The 26,273-nt window shown below is 44.3% G+C and overlaps 1 protein-coding gene across 1 annotated transcript; it reads right to left on the bottom strand.

Annotated features, from left to right (window-relative positions):
• Nucleotides 1-17,820: 17,820 nt before the first annotated feature.
• LOC123082276 (B3 domain-containing protein Os03g0619600) lies at nt 17,821-20,563 on the bottom strand. The gene is made up of 5 exons (XM_044504647.1): nt 20,297-20,563; nt 19,705-19,825; nt 19,172-19,613; nt 18,859-19,079; nt 17,821-18,624 (listed from the first exon to the last, which is right to left on the bottom strand). Exons 2-5 carry the CDS (start codon nt 19,804-19,806, stop codon nt 18,367-18,369), a joined length of 1,023 nt encoding a protein of 340 aa, XP_044360582.1. The 5' UTR covers nt 19,807-19,825; nt 20,297-20,563; the 3' UTR covers nt 17,821-18,366.
• Between the last annotated feature and the right edge of the window lie 5,710 nt (nt 20,564-26,273).

Genomic DNA, 26,273 nt, shown 5'->3' with positions numbered 1-26,273 from the left:
TGTATCCAGCAGAGGAATTGAAGCAAATCCAGCCAAGATCCGAGCTCTGTCGCAACTAGATATCCCAAAGGACCTCAAACAAATACAAAAGTTAACCGGATGTGTGGCGGCTCTAAGCCGCTTTATCGCCCGCTTGGGAGAAAAGGCCCTCCCCCTTTACCGTCTCCTTCGGCGCACCGAACACTTCAAATGGACGGACGCAGCCACGGCCGGACTCGACGAAATAAAAGCCATACTGGCAACAAACCCAGTCCTGGCCGCGCCAAACACCAGCGAACCAATGCTATTGTACATCGCAGCAACACATCAGGTTGTAAGCGTAGTGCTCGTCGTCGAACGAGAAGCGGACGGACACAAATTCCCCCTTCAAAGGCCGGTCTATTACGTGTCCACTGTCCTCACTCCCTGCAAATCACGGTACCCGCATTATCAAAAGATTGCATACGCGGTATTCATGGTATCCGGAAGCTACGACACTACTTTCAAGAGTGTTCAATAACAGTAGCCTCGGAAGTACCACTTAACGACATTATAAACAACCGTGACGCAACGGGCCGGATTGCGAAATGGGCCATCGAGCTCCTCCCGTTCGACATAACTTATAAGCCACGATGAGCCATCAAGTCACAAGTTTTGGCCGACTTCGTCGCAGAATGGACGGAGGCCGAACTCCCTAGAGAGTACGGCACATATTCAAATTGGATCATGCATTTCGACGGCTCCAAAATGTTGGCTAGACTGGGGGCTGGCGTCATTTTGACGTCCCCCACAGGAGACACAGTTCAATATGTACTACAGATTCTGTACACGGACTCCAATAATGCAGCCGAATATGAGGCCCTTCTACATGGTCTCCGGATGGCAGTATCCATGGGCATCCAACGCCTAGAGGTGTGCGGGGACTCGAACCTAGCAATCTCCCAAATAAATGGAGACTTCGATGCCAAGGATCCGAAAATGGCAGCTTACCGAAATGCTGCCCTATAAATGTCAGCTCGGTTCGAGGGACTTGAATTTCACCATATAGCCCGGGAAAATAATCAGGCGGCAGACGTCCTGGCATGCATCGGCGCAAAACACGATGTAGTCCCCCCCAACATCTTCTTGGAAAGGCTTTTCAAGCCATCTGTGGCATGGGAAGGGGAGCCAAACAATAACAGCCCGGACCCAACCGCACTGCCCGACACCGAACATTCTGACACAATCGGAGGCTCTGCCATTGAAATAACACCCTCAGCCCACGTAATAATGGCCGTCATTGCCCCGTGGACAGAACCATTCCTTGCATACCTTACTAGGAAGGAACTCCCCGAGGACCAAAATGAGGCACGCTGCATAGTGCGGCGATCCAAAGCCTACAAAGTCCATGAAGGAGAGCTTTACAAGAAAAGCACTACCGGAGTCCTTCAAAGGTGCATCTCCGAAGAAGAAGGGCGGAACCTCCTGGCTGAAATTCATGCCGGACTCGGTGGTCATCATGCTGCAACTCGGTCCCTAGTAAGCAAGGCCTTCCGTACAGGCTTTTATTGGCCGACGGCCCGGGCAGACGCCCAGGACTTAGTCCAAAAATGCACCGGTTGCCAGCTCTTTGCAAACCAAAGCCATATGCCACCTACTGCCCTCCAAACCATCCCCATCACTTGGCCTTCCGCGGTCTGGGGGCTTGACATGGTTGGACCCCTTAAAGGCGGAACCCACAAACACAAATACTTACTGGTCATGGTGGATAAGTTCACCAAATGGATAGAAGCCAAGCCTGTTAAGACGGCCGAATCCGGACCTGTGATAGACTTTATATCCGGGGTTGTACATTGTTATGGCGTCCCCCACAACATCATCACCGATAACGGCCCGAACTTCACGGCCGACGAGGTAAAACTCTGGTGCAAAAACATGGGCATCAAGCTCGATTATGCTTCCGTCTATCATCCACAAACTAACGGCCAGGTCGAATGTGCAAATGGTCTTATCATGAGCGGCATTAAACCCAGATTAGTGCGGTCCCTCACGGAATCCAACATGCACTGGGTAGAGGAGCTCGACTCCGTACTCTGGGGGCTGCGGACCACGCCGAACCGCACCACCGGATACACACCATTTTTTATGGTGTAAGGCGCAGAGGCAATTTTGCCTTGCGACATAATTCATGACTCACCTCGGGTGCGCATGTACGAAGAAAGAGAAGCCGAGCTCGATCGGCAGGACAGTTTAGACGCATTGGAGGAAGAGCGTGACGTGGCAAAAGCCCGTTCCGCATTCTATCAACAGCAGGCTCGACGATACCAAAGTAGAGAAGTACGGGCCAAAAATTACAATGTTGGCGAATTAGTTCTACGCCTGCCGGACAAGAAAAAGGACAAACTCAAGCCCAAGTGGGAAGGTCCCTTCATAATTGACCAAGTTCTGACTGGTGGAGCGTACCGCCTGCGAAATGCATCAGATAACCGACTCGAGCCGAACCCATGGAACGCAGCCCGTCTCCGAAGATTTTATGCCTAGCGCCGGACTCAGTGTTCGTCTCCTTCCTCTGTCCATTTTTTATATACTTTCTGTCTTACATTCCTTTTCTTCTCTCTCAAATCTCCTATAGCCTTTAAAAGCTCATAAAGTGACGCGCTATCCGCACTCATCAGACTTGGGGGCTTCTTTAAATAGAAGCTTATTTATACGGGCTTCATGCCCCGCACATATGTCACACTTCTGCATGTACCTTTTATTCACCATTATATGCATCGATATGACTTAAGTTTTGGCCAAGCTGGGTTGCCTGGCTCCTGTGCTTACCCCTATGTTCCCGATTGTTCGGCTAGGTGGTAAAGGGAGCACCTCTGCGATTGTTACTGTCGGGTCAGCCGGACGTGTACCTCAGACTGGGTGAAGCCGAAAGCTAGCGTTCTTAAGGGAATATTCGGTCGGTGAACTAAAGATGATCTTTTTTATTTTATCTATATGCCCCCAGATGTTTTTCCTGCGTTTCTTTTCGCAGCATGGACATGCACTTTAGGGCATGCCTCCCAGGGAAAGGAACCCCTAACGGAACTATTCTCCCTGGAAGATGTTTCTTACTAACCATGTAATATAACATAACTAGTCGGGAACTTGTCTGTTAACGCCATAATGACCCTTACGCCTGGTCTCCACGCATTCCCCGGTTCCTATATAACCGCATGGGAATTCGGACACACTCCGGACCGTCAGGCCCCAAGGTTGAAGCGGAAAGGTCGGCCATGACAAATGATCTACAATCCGGATAGAAGGCAATATAAATGTCAATTCTATTACATAGTCATTTTGACTGACTGTACTCCTCTTCAATACCATCTAACAGGCTGTCCAATTTACAGTCCTGCTGTGAATACTTTGCGGCCAACTCTACTTGGCTGTATACTAAGCTCACAGGGATCTCCTTCCCATCGGGCCCTACAGGTCCAACCTCAGCCATATGGTTGGGGTCGGCCTATGAATACCGCGTCTTCACCATGGCCCAGGCCTCCCTAGCGCCTTGACGGCAGGCTGATATCTTCCACAACTGGAAGCGTCGTCGTGCCCCTCTCAGCTTCTCCGCAAGCTCTCCCAGACCTTCGGGCGTGGAGACGGATGGCCACAGGACCTGGGCGATGCCTCGCATCGCCTGCCGAACTCGATCGAGCAATTGCAAGAGCTCGGGAAGAAGGTCACCCGTAGAACTGGGCATCTCTTCTGCAGGACGACCTATTAACATACCTACGGATATCGCTCTGTTAATCAACGGCACCGCTGAACTTTATTTTAAAAAGGTTCGTTCAAGCACTTACTAAATATGCCGCGCCGAAGCCGCTGATTCTCCTTCACGGAGTCTGACAGCTGGGCACGAACATCTTTTAGCTCGACGCCCAGCCGGGTGTTGGCATCTTGGAGAATGTTCTTCTCCCCCATCACCTTTAACAGCACCCTCTCACCAGCCTTTAGTTGGCGTTCGAGGTGTTGCCTTTCCGGATTCAATCCGGCGCCATCTGCAATTTTATTTGTCAGATTCGCACACAAACCGTGCTTCGCCACATACTTATCTTTCGAAATATATATTACTGGAGGGGGTCTCCTTAGGCTCCCTTGCCGTGGCTAGTGCGGCCTCCAGTTGGGCTTTGCACTCTTCCAGCTCCTGGGATAGTAGGGAATTCTTTTCTGTAAGTACCTGCATTTCAAATGATCCTTAAACCAGTTATTCTAACTGTTTTCAGTCTCGGGGGCTACTGCTACATATATACCAAAGTTTTCTTACCCGTATGTCTTTTACATATTCCTCAGTGGCTCTAGCTAGACCATTTTGAGTGGCACAGAGGTACGCATCTCCCGAATTGAAGGCATCTAACGCCCCTTGGGAGAAACAAGCGTCGCGAAGAATTGTCCGGCGGCGCCTGTGGTTCATGGCACTCTCCACCTCAGAGTTGGTGGCAGACAACCCGTCCGCTTCCTCCGTCGGAGGAGCATCTGGCACGCGCCTTGCATTCGCCTCTACCTCCGGACCAGGCTTTGGAGCCTGGCTGGTGGAGGCACGATTGACAGCATCTCCGGATATAGTCCGGCGAGGTCTCTTTGTCCTAAAGAAAGCAAGTGTCAGATGTGCCTCGAAGGTATAACACCTAGGATGGGGAGGCGCACCATACCTTTGCACTGATGCCTCGGTCCGGACCACACTTCTTTTTTGCCCACGGGGCCCAGCGGCCCCTCGTTGGCTTGTCGCCGCAGGTTCGGCCTCCCGCCTCAAAAACCTGCCCTGCAAAGTTTGGTTGTAATCAGGAAACTAAAAACACGAGAGGATGGACACCTATTTAGGGTACTGGGACTTTGATCTCAGTTACCTGGGAGGCCGGAATTAGCCCTGAGTAATCAGCCGTAATGGCCACCAAGGCGTTGTACATACTCAATTGATGGAACACTCCATCAATTAGCTCCACAGATATGTCCGGATCCTCTTGAGAGGCCGGGTCGAGGGACCATTCTGGGTCCTCGGGTTGTGGAGAAGAGCTGCTTATTTCCTTAACAGCCCGGCGCAGTTCCTGTGTTGAAGTCGTCAGACTAAATATTTAACAATGGGAATACGAAACGGGTGAGCAAGTAAAGGCAACCACTTACCCAGCTTGGGGGATTGTGCATAGAGAATCCACCCTGTGGGTTGATGCGGAGAAATTCCTCCTCTTCTCCCTTGTACAAAGTAGACAAGATCTTTAGTAGAGCGGCAGCCGAATCCGGCCCCTTACGGCCGCAGCGGGTGGCGTCGTCCTCCCCGTTGAAGTCCCACATGGGGTGGCTTCTATACTGAAGCGGCTGCACCCCCCGCATGATGCATTTGGCCATAACCCCGATCATGGTTAGTCCGGAATGGGCCAACAGTCTTATTCGGCCCATCAGGTAAATGATGTCCCTGTCACTTTCCCTCTGAAGGCTCCGCGGACGCCAGCTTAGGCGCTTCTTTAAGGGAGCACCGTCGAATTCAGGGAGGCCGACCCGGACAGGATCCGGCAGCGGGACGTCTTCTATATAGAACCATTCTGAGGGCCAGTCTTCGGACGCCTTCTTTGGGGTTTCGGAAAGATATCCGGTCCCGGCGATGCGCCATACTTCGGCTCTGCCCACTTGATACATTGACCCCTCCTTAGAGCGGGGCACAAGGCAGAATAACCTTTTCCATAGCCCGAAATGAGCCTCCACGCCCAAATACATCTCGCAGAGGGCTACGAAGCCCGCAATATGCAATACGGAGGCTGACGTGAGATTGTGTAGTTGGAGACCGTAGAACTCCAGCAGCCCCCGGAGAAATGGGTGGATTGGAAACCCGAGCCCCCTTATTAAATAAGGGGCAAGGCATACTCGCTCTCCTTTGGAGGGATTGGGGGCATCCTCCGCTTGCTTTCCGCCGTTATAGATGGCAAGACCGGCTCGAACCGGGACCATGTAGGCTGGGGGGAGAAATCCCTTGGTCTGGAGCTTCACCAACTCGCTATGAGGGACGGAGCATCTCTCCCAGTACCCGGACTGAGGGCTGGAAGGGCGAGGGGAAGAGTTGTGATGACTGGCCATGGTGGAATGGACCTTCGTTGGATGCGCTCTGATGAACACTTGCGAAGGAAGGAAGATGTGGTTTGGATCTAAATCCTCGTCCCCCTAAATAGGGTAGCTCATTTACGCGGCTAGGGGTGTGAATGTAAAAGCGCTCAGAATTTTCATATTCATTTGACACGTGGGAAGCGGCCATTATTGGGCATAGAAGCCAAGGAGCGCAACATCTACAAGAAATCGGACTTTATTCAACAAGTACACGGAATTTGGGGGAGAACCCGCCTTGCAATGCCGAAGACACTCTGTGCGCCGGACTTATCGTCATTGAAGCCTGGTTTGGGGGATACTGAGGGAGTCCTGGATTAGGGGGTGTTCGGATAGCCGAACTATACCTTCAGCCGAACTCCTGGACTATGAAGATACAAGATTGAAGACTCCGTCCCGTGTCCGGAAGGGACTTTCCTTGGCGTGGAAGGCAAGCTTGGCGATACGGATGTTCAGATCTCCTACCATTGTAACCGACTCTATGTAACCCTAACCCTATCCAGTGTCTATATAAACCGGAGGGTTTTAGTCCGTAGAACAACATACACATCAACAATCATACCATAGGCTAGCTTCTAGGGTTTAGCCTCTCTGATCTTGTGGTAGATCAACTCTTGTAATACCCATACCATCAATATTAATCAAGCAGGATGTAGGGTTTTACCTCCATCGAGAGGGCCCGAACCTGGGTAAAACTTCGTGTCCCCTGCCTCCTGTTACCATCCGGCCTAGACGCATAGTTCGGGACCGCCTACCCGAGATCCGCCGGTTTTGACACCGACACCCGTAGTGCACCTTTATAGCCACCCAGTTACGTTGTGATGTTTGGCACACCCAAAGCACTCGGTATCCGGGAGTTGCACAATCTCATGGTCTAAGGAAATGATACTTGACATTAAAAAAGCTTTAGCATACGAACTACACGATCTTGTGCTAGGCTTAGGATTGGGTCTTGTCCATCACATCATTCTCCTAATGATGTGATCCCGTTATCAACGACATCCAATGTCCATGGTCAGGAAACCGTAACCATCTATTGATCAACGAGCTAGTTAACTAGAGGCTTACTAGGGACATGGTGTTGTCTATGTATCCACACATGTATCTAAGTTTCCTATCAATACAATTCTAGCATGGATAATAAACGATTATCATGAACAATAATATAATAATAACTAATTTATTATTGCCTCTAGGGCATATTTCCAACACACATTGTCAGCGGTCTTGTCCAAAATGTTCATGGCCACAAACTCATCCAACACTTCGCTTGAGCTCAAAGTGTGGAAGTCCGGTCTTTGATGAATGACGGAGGACATAGCCTTGTGGTAGGGCATCATTGCCTTGAGGAATTTGCGCTTGATCCAATTGTCATCCGTGTCCTTGCTCCCGTGATCTCGGAGTGAGACCGTGAGTTTGGTTACTCTCCGATAAAGCTCACGAGGTTCTTCACCTTCTTTCATTGCAAACTCATCGGCCTCATCTTGCACCACTTCATAGTTGGAGCGTTGAATGCTTGCGCTTCCCCGGTAGAGGGAGACAACACAAAGCCATGCGTCTTTGGCCAAGGCGAAGGGCCGAAGATGAGGTAGGTATTCGGGTGGGATTGCATCTTGAATGATGAAGAGAGCATTCTCATTGAATTGATTATCCGCAGCTTCTCGAGGAGTGAAGTTGCTTGGATCATGCGGATAGAAACCTTCTTCAATGATTCTCCAAAGATTAGTGTTCACATGATTTAAATGACGTTTAAAGCGGTAAACCCAAGAATCAAAGTCCTCATTTTTCACAATCTTAGGGGGAGAACCGGCATGATTCAAATGAGTGGAAGGAACCGGTCCACCATAAACAAGTGGTGGTTCCACATGAGCAAAGATGTCGGTGCCATTTTTACCACTAGACGAAGGAGCCTTTTCACTACTAGCTTCCCCCTTGTCGGAGATAGCATCCGTCACCTTGTCGGTGGGATCACCCACTTTCAACGGTGCAGTGGATAGTTTAAGCCCCTCAAGGAATTTAGTAAACATGTTTCAACCTCGGTCGTCATTGAGATTTTCAATGTCTCCAAGGCCACATTGAACTCCTCACGAGAGACCGAGGTTCCCCCATCGCCCGTAGACGAGGTCAGATTCACACCGGAGTGTTCCTCCACGCCGTCTACGGTATCAACCATACTCTTCGGACGGTAAAGTCCTTAATAAAGAGACAAGGCTCTGATACCAATTGAAAGGATCGATATGGTTGACTAGGGGGGGGGTGAATAGGCAACTAACAATTTTTAGCTTTTCTTTAACAATTTAAACTTTGCATCAAAGTAGGTTGTCTAGATATGCAACTAGGTGAGCAACCTATATGATGCAACAAGGATAGGAACACAAGCAAGCAAGTGATATGATACAAATAAGCTTGCACAAGTAAAGGCACGAGATAACCAAGAGTGGAGACAGTGGAGACGAGGATGTGTTGCCGAAGTTCCTTCCCTTTGAGAGGAAGTACGTCTCCGTTGGAGCGGTGTGGAGGCACAATGCTCCCCAAGAAGCCACTAGGGCCACCGTATTCTCCTCACGCCCTCACACAATGCGAGAGGCCGTGATTCCACTATTGGTGCCCTTGGAGGCGGCGACAGAACCTTTACAAACAAGGTTGGGGCAATCTCCACAACTCAATTGGAGGCTCCCAACGACACCACGAAGCTTCACCACAATGGACTATGGCTCCACGGTGACCTCAACCATCTAGGATGCTCAAACACCCAAGAGTAACAAGATCCGCAAGGGATTAGGTGGGGGAATCAAATTTCTCTTGGTGGAAGTGTGGATCGAGGCCTTCTTAACCACTCCCGAGCAAATCAACAAGTTTGATTGGCTAGGGAGTGAGATCGGGCGAAAATGGAGCTTAGAGCAACAATGGAGCTTAGGATTAGAAGAGATAAGTCAACGGGGAAGAATAAAACCCCTTATATAGTGTGGGACAAAGATCCAACCGTTATCCACCTACCAGCCCGCGGCCAGCGGTACTACCGCTCCAGGCTAGCGGTACTACCGCAGGGCCGCGCGGTACTACCGCTTTCTACCAAGCGGTACTACCGCATGGACATGCGGTACTACCGTACAAGCTCGCGGTATTGCCGCAACCCTAGCAATAGCAAGGTCAGATCAGAAACACAGGATCTGAGGGCGGTACTTTCACGGGCGCGGTACTACCGCGCCCCCCATGCGGTACTACCGCACGACAGGAATCCCTTAGCCAGGGGGGAAGGATACAACCGCGCCTACTTCCGCAAAGAAACGGAAGAAGCAAAAACCCGACACAGTAGTACTACCAAGGGGCGGTACTACTGCCTGACAACATAGCACGGTACTACCGCGGTAGGCGTGGATGTAAAAAATTACATCTGCCCCTACTACCGCGAAGGAGCGGTACTAGTCTGGTGAGCAACGGTAGTGCAGCTCCAGGGGAGCGGTACTACCGTGGGCACCTGCGGTACTACCCCGCCACCGCAGGGTACTACCGCTGGTGCCTACGGTACTACCGCTCACCTGGGAGCAGTACTACCGCGAGCCAACCCAGCAGCCAGAACCAAGGAGGCGAGAAAGCGGAGGAAGCTCCAGGGGAAAAGGAGGGGACTAGAAAGAGACGTGTACGTGATGATTCCACCCAAACCTTTCCGGTGTGGACCCCCTCTTAACAGTACGGCTTTCCTACGATTCAAATACACCAAAAAGAAACGTAGAAAAGACGTCGTCTTCAACAGTCTTTGAGGGCACCCAACCGTCTTGTGCCTAGCGATGAAATGTCTGGGATACTCAAGACACACGATTAGTCCGCAAACGCGTTGTCATCAATCACCAAAACACCTTAGGGATAAATATGCCCTTACAACATCCCCTTGCAGCGAGCCTTCTGCACGAGAACTGATTTTCTTACCCAGTAGGGGCGTGGCGGCGGGCGCGGACGAAGGTGGGGCGCAGACGCGGGATCGATGAACCGTGTCATGGTGTCAGGAAGAAATACTTGTGATTTAGCTTGGAGTAAGATATCAACTGATTCATCAATGTTTCAAATCGCTCGAAAAAATCAGCAACCGAACTGATTTGATGAATAGCATAGATCTGACGAATCAGTAATGGATGCTTATCGCAACCAAATCGCCTGCATAGGAGAGCATCAAACTATTTCCATGTCATGTCTGTCAATTCCTAATGAACCGACTGCAACCAAATGCTTGTGGAGTAAGAGAAACTAAGGATGGGCACGGGCACCCGGTACAATTCATGCACAGAGAACATCTGAAAATACTACTCACAAGTGTCTTCCAGAGATGTTAGTTTTCCTCGGTGAAAATTAGGAACGCCATAGACGGCGGCGATTGACTGAGGGTAGCTATCACTTGAGATTATATCAGAGCAGGAAACATAGAAAGAGCACGGTCATACCCATGACAGGGGGTTGCCGTTGGCGACTTGAGGATCACCGACGCCCTCTTCTCGATGAGAAGCACCGCGCCATGGCTTAACTGCATATGGAGGCTGCCTTTTGTGCTGCGAGGGGCGATGGATTGTGAGGCACTCCACCCCGTATTCAGTGTGGCTGCAAGGATGCCACCTGCAACAGAGACCGAGAGATCCAACTTGGCGAGACGCGCTTTGAGCTCTGGTTTCCATGCGGCAAGGGAGTCGATCTGGGCCATCTGCGTGTCAGGCGCCTTGAGAGTGGAAGCGAGATGTTGTCCTACTTGTTAGCGTGGTCGGTCGCGTTGGAGTTGGAGTTCATCTTGTCGAGGTAGGCATGAAGCTCGGGGTCCATGGATGCGACCAAAGCTTCACAGGCATGTCTCTGACGGCAGGTATCCAACGTTGATGGTGGTGGAGGTGGTGGAAGGGTAGTGGTTGGTCTTTGATGCCATGATGTTAAGTTCTAGTTCCCTCTATTGCATTCACATGATCGAATGTGGGGGATGGTCTCTCTGAGATACAACTTTGCACTATAGGTAAAAGAAGAAATGTAAAAGCCGCCTAGCCGTTGTCGTGATCCACATGATGCCTTCCCGTCCTCTTGCGCTTCTCCTTAAGTAGCATTGATCCGGTTAGGTCCCACATACTTATGATTCAAATGCATAATGTTGCGACCTTTCCCCTAATTGGTCCCTACCATCGATGTGGTTGCCACAACAACATTTTTTGCTGCCATGGCAGTGCTTCCTTGAACCAGATGTTTTGTCTACATGGCAGTGTTTCTGTCTAGAGTTGTCGAGCTGTCAGTTAAGACGATGCCACTGACTTGTTCGTCCGGTAGCTGGAACTGCGGTTGCCTTTGTCCACAGCCCCGACCACGTTAGTGCACTTATTCTGACATAGGGTTAGGATGTGTCGATGGCCACCACAGACGGCTCAGAGGCGGCACATACGCCTCCTGATTTGTCATCCTCTGCTCCTGGTCGGGCACGGATCGTCTTCCCTGTCGTGATATCTAGATTGATCTCCCTCCCTCCTCAAGCACCTCCTCCTCCTCTGTCATCCTCTACTCCTCACTGGGCACCAATCATCCCCTGCAATGAAATTTAGATTGATCTCCCTCCCTCCTCAAGCGCCTCCTCCTCCTCCGCCAACCTTTGCTCCTCGTAAGGCATCTATCGTATGCAGCACCGTGATATCTAGATTGATACCCCTCTCTTTATATATATAGGTGTAGGGAATCAGGTAGGCAATCTGGACGAGAACTATGTCCGTTTGCTTTGAGGACATAGTCTTGATGGGAATCATGTCTGTTTGCTCGGAGGATTGTATGGATCCCCACCCCCTTTTTTTGCTCTGGCCTGTAACTGATTTTTTTCTAGTGCTTTTCTTACCACGAGAAGGAGGTAGACGACAAACCTTGACGTGCGAAACCTAGATGTACAAAAAATACTTGGCAGAAACAGTCCCCCCTTTAGTATTTGGTATATAGATATAGATATAGTTGTTGTTGTGCTTTTTTCCAACGTTACAAGAATCATTATGTTAATTTTAGAACTACACCCTCTGACTTAAACTGCAAAAATGTCTTATATTTAGGAATAGATGTAGTAAAAGATTCTTTCCTTTTGAATAAAGACACCCAAGGACATCTTAGATCTGATTAATATCAAGGAAAACAAAGACCAGTACAATAAATAGACAACTGGATGTATAATGAGTAGTAAAAGATAACAATACACTAAAACATACTAATCTTCTTCTTCCTCCGATTGTACATCATCCACCGGAGATTGAAAATTGCACTGACCCAACAGCAAAGAAAAGTGACACCTGCAAACGCCCTCACCAAACCAGGCTTTGAAAACTGCAATAGCTACTCGACCCTTGAGATGAGATTTATAAATCGCTAAAGCAACATCGGTCGGAGCATAACCCCATGCAGAACATGCTTAAAATCAATCACCAACAGTCCAGAGGGATGGAGAAACCGGGCCAAGCTACAGAACAACACATAAGAAGATGTTGAAGTCGCCACACCAGCGCCCAGCGAAAAACTCTTCTCGAAAGACACATGAACTGCCAAGATCTGAAGGGAAACAACATATATGGGGACACAAACTCTCACAAGCCCTTCAGCGGCAGATCGATGTCGTCGACGTAGGGAGAGATCGAACGTCGTCGCCGGTTCGGATGGCGCCGGATAGGCCATCATTGCCCACCTCGTCGATCTCATCGGAGAAGCAAAACCCTAAGAAAAATTAAACGAAATAGACGAGTCCACACTCCTTTTACGCCGATGAGGCCACCAGATGGGGAAGAGGAGGACCGGGGCGGCGGCGGCGGCTAGTATAATATTCCTTTTTAGCATACCATGATTATTATGTTTTCTTTAGAGCTACAGGAATTATTATGTTTTTAAGGCAATATAGATATTATTACGTGACAGTGTAGGCCCCATTTATTCAAAAAATTAATTCGGTGTCCAGGCTCGTCTACACCTGGTGAACAGTAAATGTTGAAGGGAAGCAGATAGAACCTATTCAATCAAAAAACGTATTCTAACGCCTGTATTTTGAAATGGGTGATGTTCTACATCCGGCCTCTTCTACACCCGAAAAAAAAAGAAAAAAACTGAATATTTTTGTTGTGCAGGATGCTCAAATGTGTGATGTTCTTAAAAAATCTCGGGTTGTTTAGACATTGGAGGAGCTCATGAGCTCCTTGAATGTCCAAACAAATTTGCACCCGATTTTGTTGTTTTGCCATGAGCTCCTTAAATGTTCAAACAATCCAATTTTTTTAAAAAACATCACACATTTGAGCATCTTACAACACAAAACAATTTAGTTTTTTTTTTGAATTCTCGGCCCAGTAGCGGCACATATTGCTAGCCCATCTCTCCATCCGAGCGCCAGATTCCCCTAAAAAAGAAGTAGAGTGGCAAATTGTCTCAAAAAAAAAGTAGAGCGCCACAACTTTTCACGTATAACCTACAAAAAGGTAATGCACATATAAAATACATATTCGATTTGTTTTCGGTTGTACTGTATAATTTATAGAGCTGTAAGTTTGTTTCGGATCCCGAATCCTGTAACCCGTCGCCCGGCGCAGATCTATAAATTCCTCCATCTTTGTCTTCGCTCAACTCTCTCATTCCTCCATCTTTTCAGGTATGATTTTCTCAAAAAGAAAAAAATGTTTACACGTACGAAGATGCTGGTGACGCGCGTCATCCGAGGACTTGCCTTTTGCTAAAAAAAATCCCAGTACTTACCAATTTCCTACGGTAAGAAAATACCTAATCGACTTGTTTATGGCATAAAATACGTATTCGACTTGTTTCCGGTATAAAATACGCGTATTCGACTTGTTTCGGGTATAAAGCCGTACCCCTCTAACCCGTCGCCCAGATCGATAATTTGATTTCTCCGTCTTTGCTTCCGCTCTCAACTCTCTCCTTGCTCCCGCGCTCTCGCTGCTCCAAGCCAGATTTAGGTTTTCGATTTCCACAGCCGCCGCTATGACGTCCGTCGAGATCCCGCTGCAGGGCGCGAGCGCCATGCTCGTCATGAACGGACCTTTCACCTTCGTGGATCCCGTCCAGCCGGTGCAGATGCGCGACCCCGGCGGGAAGAAGAGAGATCGCTGCGGGGATCTCCTTCTCGCCGACGACCCCGAGGCTGCTGGTTGGTCGTCGGCGATCCTGGACCGCAGCATCGCCCTGCGCCGTCGGCGAGGCCCATCTCCCTCTTCCAGTCTTCCTTCCACCGCGGCTGCCTCATCGTGACCGAGGGGCAGAACAGCCGTGACCAGGAGACAGCTGCGGCAGTTGTGGCAGAAGAAATCCTGGAGCGGCAAGGGGGTGAAAAGGAGCCGACTGTCGAGGAGCTGGTCTACTGGACGGTCATCTAGTCGTATCAACCAAACCCCCCTGGTCGTGCTGACCAAATCGCCTGAAGAAGGTTCAATCTTTTACACTCTCCTTGTGTTTATTGCAGAGTCTTTTTGAGGCCATATGAATAACTTGCTTTCTTTTGTTTTCCTGTCAATGTCGGAGCACATACAACCGAATTAAACTCACTGATGGCCTTCATGTTGCTGAGTGTTGAGGAGACAACCAGAAGTAATCGGATTACAAGTCCAAAACATCTAGCAGGATAAGCTGGAAGGCAAAGGCAGGGAAGAGGAGTCGCTGATTGGTGGGGATGGCGAGGAGTTCTTCTACCTAGTTGTCATCTAGTCGAATCTTCCCAAGCTTTCTAGCAAGAGTTCCTCCTCTGGTTGTCTTTCGATGTGTCTATGCCAATTGATGGGCCCTGTTAGGCTGTTACAGAGTCCGGTTCATGTGTTCAAGTCGATAAGTTAGGATGTAATCGGCTTGTTTGATAAATAAATTGATCCACTTAAGCTGAGTTGTGATGTGCGCTCACATCGGGCTACTGTTTTGTGACCTCGGCAGCACTGGCATTGCCTCCACTGTCTCTGTTATCTTTCACTTTATTCCTCCTTCCTATTCCTCAGTAACTGTTTCACCCCGAGTAACTGCCCTTCATACCTCTGCAGCGGCTGTGACCGCGAGGGACGGGATGCAGTTCCTATGTGCTTCTTGGCTAGTGATTCTGTCATATATGATTATCTCAATGTTTTAGATAAACCCATGGCCTTATTAGATTTATATTAATGTCAATTGGTAGGTCATGGTTATATAATGTTTATTTTCTGTATTTTCAGATTTAGAATTTTCAAAGCATTAGTTGTTTGAGACCTGCAATTTTCTGATGGTTGCAATTAAGATTTCTCTAGTGACAGGCTGGTGGGATTTATGAAGTGATCAATTTTTAACTGATTGCTGCGTGAGGTGCCATTAAGGTTCGATCTACTCTAGTATTTTGAACTGTGATGATTTGATGTTTATTCAGTTTGTATGTTTTAATTGAAACTTATCCAAGCACTAGGCTGTATGTAGCCATGTGTTTTATAAGATGCTGTGTGTTCACAAGGACACTTCTTTATTTTCTCATGTGTGAGTGATCTGGGTGTCCTATTAGTTCCTGGTAAGCAAACTGACTAAGCAAATGTTTCATTTTTCTGTTGAAGTTGTAGTAAAAGTTTTTGTTGTGCTTTAAAGTTTATGCACCGTCAAATTTACGAAATAATAATTGCAGTACATATAGGTGTATGCAAAAAGTTCTAATTTCAGATTGAAAAAGCAGTGGAATGGCTTTTGCATACGTTTTCTGATGTATGGTACCTAATTTTCACTTAAAAATTGGAAAACCTCCCCAAATTCTTAGAGAGGTTTCAGAATTCAGAATATCCTTCATAAGTCGTCCAACATTTTCCTTCTTTTACATGTCTTACTTAAGTCATGATTGTGCTGTTATATTCATGTATGACTTCAGAATTATGAGCTTCAGATTTCTATGATCCCTGAGTTCTCTCCTATTTTCTCTTCATTTTGTCCCCGTACAGGATTTGGGCTGCTTTTAGTTATATAGTTCATTTCTTCATATGTTCTTTGATGCAACATAAGGTTGATGGTGCAACTACCCACCAATAGCTACGAAATTCATCGCCGCATGCAAACAGATTTATAAACTAAGTGTCTTGCCTTATATGTGAAGTTTATAAGTGTCTTGCCGTATTGAGCAGTGGCTGCATAGTATAATATCTTCCTACTATGTAGATTTATAAACTATCACATGCAACTTCCAAGTTCTATTGTTCTGAATTATTTCAAAATAGATTTCTTGATCTTTTTATTTAGGAAAACGGATTTTTTCGCAGTTTTTTCTTTTACCCAATGACAATGCTTCGATTTCGATCTTGACTTCTTTCTTGGATGCCTGAAGTTTGTGTTCGCATTTCATCAAAGGAAAAGTTCTTAACCAAAGTATAAAGTGGGTCGCGGGTTGTGCAATAACTTACATTGCCCAGCCGTTTGCTGCTTGCACCATAAGGCTAGATTAGTGCAAGAGCATTATTACCCCTGTGAGTAAATTTGTCTGAACTAATCTCTAGTTCTTTCATTTTGTATTACTTTTACATCGAATTGCTCTGGTGAACCTGGTGGGCAATATGGAGAGCTTAATGACTCAAATTTGATGACATTACTTGAAGGTATGTGACCCTTTTTCCATATTTGGCATACCATATAGTTCATCTGGTTTTGCCAAATCTGAATTATTAGCAATACCTTTAGTAGAGATAAAAAAGAAAAAGGGATTAAGATCTTCTAGACTTTCCTATAGATGCTGCATTATATGAGGACCAACATTTGAGGCGATTTTCATCCTCAAACTATATATATGCTCTTGATCATATAACACTGTTTTAAGAACATTTCAGTTTTACGGTACTGAACATTTCAAGGTGATTTTGAAACTCCTTTCGTGCGGATCCAATCTACTATGTTAATTCACATGTTTGAATTATATGTGAAAAAACATGAATTGGAAATATTAGCTCATATTTGGAAGTATGCAATAGTCTTTCCTTGTTTACCCAAAGGGAAGAAACATAATTATATTTATAGAGCTAAGTAGTTTCTGTTAGACACATATTTAGTGTAATATCCATGTAAGTAATGTTTTACCCCAAGTTATTGATATTTTTCATATTTGTACTGACCTATCAGATTCAAACATTAAATTAGCCTGTAAAATTGATATTTTAATACACACATGACTTATTTTCTGAACAGGAATTCTCTAAAACATGGAAATTTCAAACATTGGGAGATATTCTGAATAGAATAAACTGAACTTAAATTTTTTCAAACCAGTCAGTTGTATTTGTTTTTAAAACTTGAAAATGTTCAAACCACTCAATGGAAATATCAAACCAGTCAATTAGAAGTGAGGACCATGAAATTTTCTGAACAAGAATATTCTAAAACATGGAAATATCAAACATTGAGAGATATTCTGAATAAAATAAAATGGAACTTGAAAATTTTCAAACCACTCAATTGTGATTTTTTATAAACATGAAAATGTTCAAACCACTCAATGGTGAAAAAAAGGAATTCAAGACTTTCGAAAATTCAATCATTGAGATATTTTTTTGAAAGGTTTCTACGTGACAAAATCCAAACAGCCTAATTGTTTTTGCCTCGTTAAGATTATGAATATTAAATTTTCAAAATAGTGGTGTCTGATCCTAATATAGCTGAAACTGACTGAAATAGTATAAAAAAGAAATATGTACTTATTCTTCAGGTAAATTAATTGTTTCATAATCGTATATGGCATGGCTCTCAGAGCCAATTTCAATGGTGTACATGTCTAGGCCAAAAAGGAAATAAAATAAAATAGAAGTGACATTGAAGACAAGAGCCATCCATCCAGACGAATTGTCTTGCGATCTTCCACTCGGTCCTTCTTCTTGAATGCTGTCTCACTAATTCCTGGATATTCTTTGTGGTTGGATTTACCGTAGTGAGTAGAGTACATTCTGATATGCACTGAATTTGCATCAACCCAAGGGAAGTACACAAGTGAACTAAGAAACTAGGCATCATGAGTTCAACAAACTTCAGAGGATACAAACAATTAAGTGGCTTCCTCATACAAACGTTGTCAGCACAACTAGTTTAAATTCATGCCACAAAATAGGGCTGCCACTGAAGAAAGAAATCACAACCTGTTTATGTTTAAAACTAAGTTTCTAGTTTGCCATGCAGATATAGGTTTGTTACTCATTCCAGAGTGGCCATGCCCATAGTTCTACTTCCAGATCACAAAAGCAGCAAAGAGCCCCATCAGCAACATACAAAATGCCAGCACAAAGAGCAGAGACCTCTCTGCCTCTTGTCAAGAGCGTGAAACTAGCAACGCTCACGGCGAATGATATAGACCATCATCTTCTTCTGCTCCCCCTCGTTTTTCATTAGCTCGAAGAGGCAGATGTCCCTCTCCCGCAGGTTGTTGTCTCTGGCAAAAGAAGTCCAGCCTCGACATATCCTCAGGGTCCGTTTGGTGTCGTGCAACTCAGTATGCCATCGCTGGCTCTTCCCCTCAGCCTGAAGCACCAAACTCCGGCTCCCCTTCCGAAGGTACGTTTCAGAGTATTGTGTGGCGAAGGTCTGTTTGTTCAAATACACGCAGAATACTGAACATATTAGAATAAAATGCAAGCTTGCAAATATGTAGATGAGTGGCAGTAGATAACAAGTATGAACTGTTGCTGAAACAGCTGTTGTGAAACAACTATGGTTGGTACTTGGTAGTAGCATATTTGCTTATGTGGACTGATTTCTCTCAAAACAAAATAACCGTCAACCCAAAATCAGAAGAATATTATTCTAGACTAGACTTACTAGGGAGACGAGGACAATGCGCCTGGTCATGACTGCGACGTAGATGTGCAGATCGGATGCAATGGCTCCTACTTTCTTTAGAACTTTCTTCTCCTGCACTTGCGTTAGACGGGTACCCATTGGCATCATGCAGGGGTCTGTATCATCATGCTCGGGTGTTAATCGAATATGTTCAATATCTTCGGATTCAGATGACTTGTGCTCATCTGGACTGTCTTCTCCTGTAAAATAGTTTCATGAGTAAGGGTTGGTAACTGCAGCAAAATGGTATGATCAATAGTCACAAGTCAGTTGTAAAGTTAATCTGACGAACCCTCCGAAGGATAAGATATCACATCTTTCTTTGCTCGTTTTCTACGGTGGCCTGAGCTTCCACTCTGGCAATCATCTGATCGTGCTCGTGCTGACGAAGGAGTATTACCATCACTGAAACTGGTCGAAATGTCTGCAGAATTTGTGCTTGGTTCTTGATCACTAATATTGGTCAGTATGCGAGCACAGGACACCACTTTCTCACAACCACTAGAATCAAAGACCACAACCTTGAAGCGACAACTTCCACGGTATCGGAACATCAATGAGTCGTTCTCTACTATATGGTTGGCATCGACAAACGCCTCCCACCCAGATCTGAGTAATGTTTTGTTCCTACGCTCAGTAATTCCAACATCGTACACATTGCCGTTGGGGGCTTCTAGTTCAATGGTTCCTGACAGCTTCCACGCGAAATAGTTCACAAATCTCTCTGGTATGACCTGCAATTTTTTTAATTGTTACTAGTGTTAGTTTAGAACATGTCTTATTGCTACCGGTTCAATGATCAAGGCAACCCACCACTGAGCTTACCATGCTATGCCTAGAGTGTCTATCCATGTGCGTGAAGAAACACTTGACCTTTCCATGCAAATGAGTCCAGTATCTCTTGCAGCACTCACAGGAATTGCTCATCTCGCCGCCTACTTATGTCCTGTAAGCAGAAAAACATAGATTATGACTGGCAGAGAAAGAAAATCTTGGTATCCTCTGCAGCATTTTTTACACTGCACCTACTCATTAAGTTTCTTTTTTCCGAATCATGCAGGACAACTGCTTGTGCCTTGTGGTATATTAAGATGGAATCAAGAAACAGAGTACAGTGAGTTTGTACAAACGCCTAAGTACTGGGAGTTTGTACCATGAACATCAAGCAAAATTACAGGGAGTTTGTACAAACGACCAGCCAAAGATCAAGCAAAATTACAAACGCCTAAATGCTTAGCCCCTGCACGCACCCATCAAATTACCTGATCTCTAACAAGAAAGAAACATGTATAGCTTCTCCCTGTGGTAAATTCTGAGAGTTTCCCCAACAAAAGGGCTGAAAGAAAAGAAGCAAAATGCACATGTAGGGAAGGAGATAAACCAAAGGCTAGGCAGCAACCAAAAGCCAAGGACTCACTCACTGCAATGCAGGCCGGAAGGGAGTAGTACTCAAGGCTCACAACGCTGATGTGTTGCTGGAACTTGAAGAAGCAAGCATGGATACCACGGGAAGGCGGAGGAGGGAGAGAAGAAGCAAGTGGAGCCACCGAACGGAAGGCCTGTAGGATGCCCTGATTTGCCCTCTCATTCTTTGTCTCTGCTGCTCTGATGGGATGGGACTCTACGGCCCTAGGATGATGGCACTGTATCACACGTCTAGTAGCCCGGTCATAGACTTGTAGGCCCGTCTTGGAGAAGCGGGGAGGTTTGGTCAAAACGTTGTCAAAAGAGAAAGTTGGCACCGTTCGGTGATTACGAGGTACTAGTAGGGTGCTGGATTTCATTTTAAAAGGAAACAAAATAAAATTCTTAGAAGTCTTGTTTCAGATTTAAGAGCAAGGGTGATTAAAAAATTCAATTTTGGAGCCAAATTTGAATGAAAACAAATCACGCTTTAAAAAAAATCACAACAAAACGTAGGACTTCGTCTAGAATGATGAAAGCAGAAAAGTTGTCCTTGTCCCCAAGAAAGGCCTCCCAGACGACATGGACCTCATGCCTCCCGTCGGAGCCACCGCCGGTCTGCCTCATCTCCTGTGGCCTTAGGTCCTTGGAGGCGCGGTGAACCCCGACCCTTGCCGGCGGGAGGACTCCTACTCTATTTTTAGGTGTTCTTCTGAGGTTGATTAAGGTTTGTGTCCTCTTCAGAAAGGCGAGGCGGCGGCGACTCCCTGAAGATGAAATAAGGTCCTTCTCACCTAACCTCATCGCAGCGCTGCATCTAGCATTGTCAAAGGGTGTATGGAAGTGTGTCTGTGTGGCGGATCTCGTGGGATTTGATCGGTGTTGATCTTCGGTGGATCTCTATGAATCTAGTCTTCCATTGTCTGTGTTCATGTGTTTATAGGTTTATAATTCTGATCTACACTTCTCTACATTGGTGATGGTTGTTGTTCTGATACACTGGTCCTATGGGGTTTTAGCATAACGACTTCCTATTTGTTTACTACAACAAGGTTTGTCCGACTCCATTGACGGAGGGGTGCTGAAGGTGACGCGTCTTCGGCTTGCTCTAGTGATTATAGTCGTCGCTAGGTGGTCTACCAGTCAGTATATAATTTATATTACTTCTGATATTTTTTGTACTGTCATGACAGTTGATGAATAGATTGGGATTTTGATATTTTTTGTACTGTCATGACAATTGATGAATAGATCGAAATTTTTCCGCAAAACAGAACAACAAAAAGGAAGCGACTCTCACTGAGACCTTCGCACTGGCGCTCCTGGACCGATACCGTTTGATTTTTCTTCATGTTTCTTTTTTTGGTTCTTCAATGTTTACCAACTTGTGCGCAATTTTGACAGAGAATCCTTAATAGTTATTCTCTACAACTCTAAGCTCCCTGGGAACGCCACTCTCTCCGACATTTCCTAAAAGGCGCTTCAGGCCCCCGTTTGTAGTGTTTCTGCAATCAGGCGCACACCCCCGCCTGCACGCTGGGCCGACCTGTTTTGCTTCTTTTTTCTCTCTGTTTAAACCAAAAAAGGGTGTGCGCTCAATGGATTCGAACAGAAGATCTCTCTCAGCTAAGTGAGAACAACAGTGGCCGCTACGCCAATCAACGGTTTGTGCCTGTTATTCTTTTTCCATTCGTGTTCTTATTCTTTTCTTCTTTCCTTTTTCTTCTTCTTCTTCTTCTACTTCTTCTTCTTCTTCCTTTTTCTTTTTTTCTTTTTTCTGGTTCTTTTTTTTCGTTGAATTTGATGAAATTGTTTCACTTTTTGATGAATTTTTTAGAAATTTGATGAATTTTTTTTCAAATTCAATAAACTATTTATCCAAATAAATGAATTTATAATATTTATTGACGATTTTTTTCAAATTTGACGATATTTTTCAAAAAACTGATGAACTTTTTTTTCAAATTTGATGAATTTTTAAATCAATAATATTTTTCATAATTTTTGAACCTTTTGGAGTATGTAAACTTTTTTAAAAATCCATGAGAATTTTTGAATTTATATTTTATTTCGATTTTGGCCGATTTTTTGGTTTTTTTTCAGAAGTCAACCATTCACCGATCAACCACGACCAGTCACGAGTGAACCCATGGAACGACGGGTACACCTATATCTCGCTTCAGCCCACACGCACGGCCGGCCACAACCTCTATTTTTTGTTTTTTTCCATTTGTTTTCTGATTTAGTTTATTTAAATATTTTAAAAATGTTGAACAAGTATTTGGCAAATGTTAATCAAACATTCGTAAAAATGTTGAATGTGTATAGAAAAATTATAGATAATGTATTAAAATAATGATAACTTTTTTTATCATGTATATAAAAATGATAATCTAGCATTTTTTTTAAAAGTTGACCAAGTATTTGAAAAATGTCAATCGAGCATTTGGGAAATGTTAAATGCGTATAGAAAAGAAATGTTGGCCATGTATTAATAAAATGATGAAAAGATATGATCATGTATATAAAAATGTTGAGTAATTATTTGAAAAATGTTAGTAAAGCATTTGGAAAATGTTAAATGTGTATACAAAAAATGTTTACCCTGTATTTAAAAATAAGGAAAAAAATTATATCATGTATATAAATATGTTAATATAGCATTTTTAAAAATGTTGAACATGTGTTTGAAAAATGTTAATCAATTATTTCAAAAATGTTAAATGTGTATAGAAAAAATGTTCACCATGTATTAAAAATATATATTCTTTTCATTTGGAAAGAATTAATCAAATATTTAAAAATGTTAAAAATTTATATAAAATTATTAATTCTCTATTTGATACATTTTAATCAAGAATTTGAAAAATGTGTATAGAAAAAATATTGACCATGTGTTACAAAAATTTATTAATTTGTATTGGAAAAATATTACACATGTATTAGAAAAATGTTGTTGACATATACAAGAATTGTAGAATAATAACCAAAAGAACAAAGAAAAGTGAGAAACAAAATTAACAAAAGAGAAAAGAAAATTAAAACACGAAGTTGGGGGCAGCCACTCGGCTAACATTGCGTTTGTGCTAATATTATGCGCGCATGAATGGGCCGGCCCAATACGACATGGGGTGGATTGGATAGTAGCGCCCGTGATCTCCCTCGGGACCAGGGATCAATTTCCTGCTTCTCCCGAAATCACTAATCGAGGAACACTCAAAGATCACCATCACCTTCTTAGGTTGTTAAGTGGCGCGTTGCATATGCGCCACTTGTCGCAACCTGTGGCTGTTTTCCTTTTTTCATAGATGCGTTTATTTAAAACGTTTTATTTCTTAAACCGTGCATCCAAATCTTGAACTGTTTTCATCGTTGGATTCCTCACATCGAGATTTTTAAAATTAGATACCATGTTGATAGGTTTTGACAGACTTTTTTTTCATGAAAAAACCAGACAAAAAACTAAACTGGGAGCATGGTTTTTCCCTTTCCGAAAGAGTCACGGCCGTGCCTTTCGCGAAAGCACAACCATGCCTCTCGCGGAAGCAAAACCGTGCCTCTCGTGGAAGGCTATTATTTTTTTCATTTTTCGAGAGGCACCGCCGTGTATCTCGTGAAAGCACAACGGTGCTTCTCGCCGAAGCAAAACCGTGCCTCGTGGAAGATTTTTTTTATAGAAAATGCGTCCTTTTTTCCGTTTCCGAGAGGCACGGCCGTGCCTCTCGCGAAAGCACAACCGTGCCTCTCTCAGCAGCAAAACCGTGCCCCTCTCAGAAAAAAAACAGAGAACACGTTTTCTTCGTTTCTGAGAGGCACTGCTGTGCCTCTCGCGATAGCAAAACCGTGCCTCTCACAGAACCAAAACCGTGTCTCTCGCGAAAGCAAAACCGTGCCTCAAAGCAAAAATAAACCGGGTTTTTCACAATTTTTTTGGTCCAAAAGCTAAAGAAGACTAGTGGAAAACTGAAAACCCCCCAAAAACCCGCTTAAAAGGCTGAAAACGCGTGTGAAAAAATTAAAAGAAAAAGCCCGAAGGGAGCGCCCAGAGCGCGACACATGGCGGCGGCTGAGACCGTGCCAGGTGACGTACTCTCTGCCCACCTACAAGTGATTGTTGCGAGGCTCCTGAAAAAGCGCTCGTCACTAATTGCTCCCTGCTTCTCCCTATTCCTTTGCTCCTTTTACTTACTACTATGCGCGCGTGAATGGGCCGCCCAATACCACGTGGGGGGCATCCCCCCATAGCCACTCGGCTAACATTGCGTTCGTGCTAAGTTTATTAGCCGTGTCCTTCTTGAGGCAAAAAGAGCTGGTTTTTTATTAGATTTTTTCTGTTTTTTTTCATCGACTTTTCTCAAATTTTATTACTATTTTCTTTCCTTCCTTTTTCATTGTTTTTCTTATGATTTCTTTATATCTTTCTCGGCTTTCATTGTCTTTTCCTTTTCTTTATTTTTCTTCGGTTTTGTTTCTTTCTCTCTTGTTTTTCATCGATTTTCTTCAAACAACAGATTAACATTTTTTGAATACATGGTCAACATTTTTTCTAGACATATTTTTTTTGAAATTTTTGATTAACATTTTTCATAATATAAGTTTCACATTTCTTTAATACATGGTTAATATTTTCCCATAAGCATTCAATATTTTCCAAGTGTCTGATTAAAAAAATTCAAATACTTGTTCAACGTTTTCTCAAATGCTTGATAATATTTTTATACATAGTCAACATTATTTATATACACATTGAACATTTTCCGAATGCTTGATTAACTTTTTTCAAATACTTGTTCAGCATTATTTTCAAATGTTTGATTAACATTTTTATACACATGATAAAAAACTTCATCATTTTTTAATATATGGTCAACATTTTTTCTATAGACATTTAACATTTTCCAAATGCTTGATTAACACTTTTCAAATATTGTTCAACATTTTTTGAAGTGCTTGATTAAATTTCTATATACATGGTAATGCATGAGTAACATTTTTATATACATGGTATAGAAATTTCTTCATTTTTGAATACATGGTCAACATTTTTTGTATATAAATTTAATATTTTCAAATGTTTGATTAACATTTTTCACATACTTGTTCAACATTTTTTGAAATGCTTGATTAACTTTTTTTATATACATGATAAAAAATCATCTTTTTTCAATACATGGTCAATATTTTTCTATATACATTTAACTTTTTCAAATGCTTGATTAACATTTTCAAATACTTGTTCAAATATTTTTCGGATACTTGATTAACATTTTTTTTGAATACATGATCATTTTTTATACATTTTCGTACACGTGATAATTTTTTCTCTATAAACATTTAACATTTTTCAAATGCTTGGTCAACAGTTTTTCAAATGTTTTTTGTAATATATATAGAAAAAATATTAAGCTTGGTCAACAGAATATTAAACATTTGTAAAATTAAGCTTGGTCAACAGAATATTTTAAAGTATAAAATAAAGGATAAAATAAAGCAAAAAGAAAAAAGAAAACAAAAACATTAGAAGATAGAAAAAGCAGGCTTTAGCCGCCCGCATAGCTGGGCCGTCCCATCTGGAGCTCCCCTGAGGCGAGGCTTCCCTCTGCCTCACTTACAACGAGATGTTGGGGCGCTCGAACAAGCGACGTGCCGAGCGAGCGAGCACCCGCATTGGGCCGGCCCAAGTCCGCGGTTGTGTTAGTGGCACTCCCCAAATGGGCACCTGAAGCGCCGTATAGGAGCACCCACTCTGTTCTTCGTTCGGGTTGTGTGAGCATGTGGGCCAACATAGTCAGCCTCTCGTTCGCTTGACTTTACGGGCCAGCCCATTAGGGAATAACATGTGCCGCTTCTAGACTCCACTGCTCAGCGCACTAAAGTGACACCCATGAACATCTTCTAAAAAACTCCTCATGAACAGAACGAAGCGAGGGATCGGCGGTGGCGCGCATGAAGCTGGTGTGTCCCTCTCAACCTCGTTCCTTCCCCGTACC

The sequence above is a fragment of the Triticum aestivum genome, chromosome 4A, assembly GCF_018294505.1.
Source record: "Triticum aestivum cultivar Chinese Spring chromosome 4A, IWGSC CS RefSeq v2.1, whole genome shotgun sequence".
NCBI lineage: Eukaryota > Viridiplantae > Streptophyta > Magnoliopsida > Poales > Poaceae > Triticum > Triticum aestivum.
The sequence above is the reverse complement of the archived record's forward strand: the minus strand, read 5'-3'. Positions and strand labels throughout refer to the sequence as shown.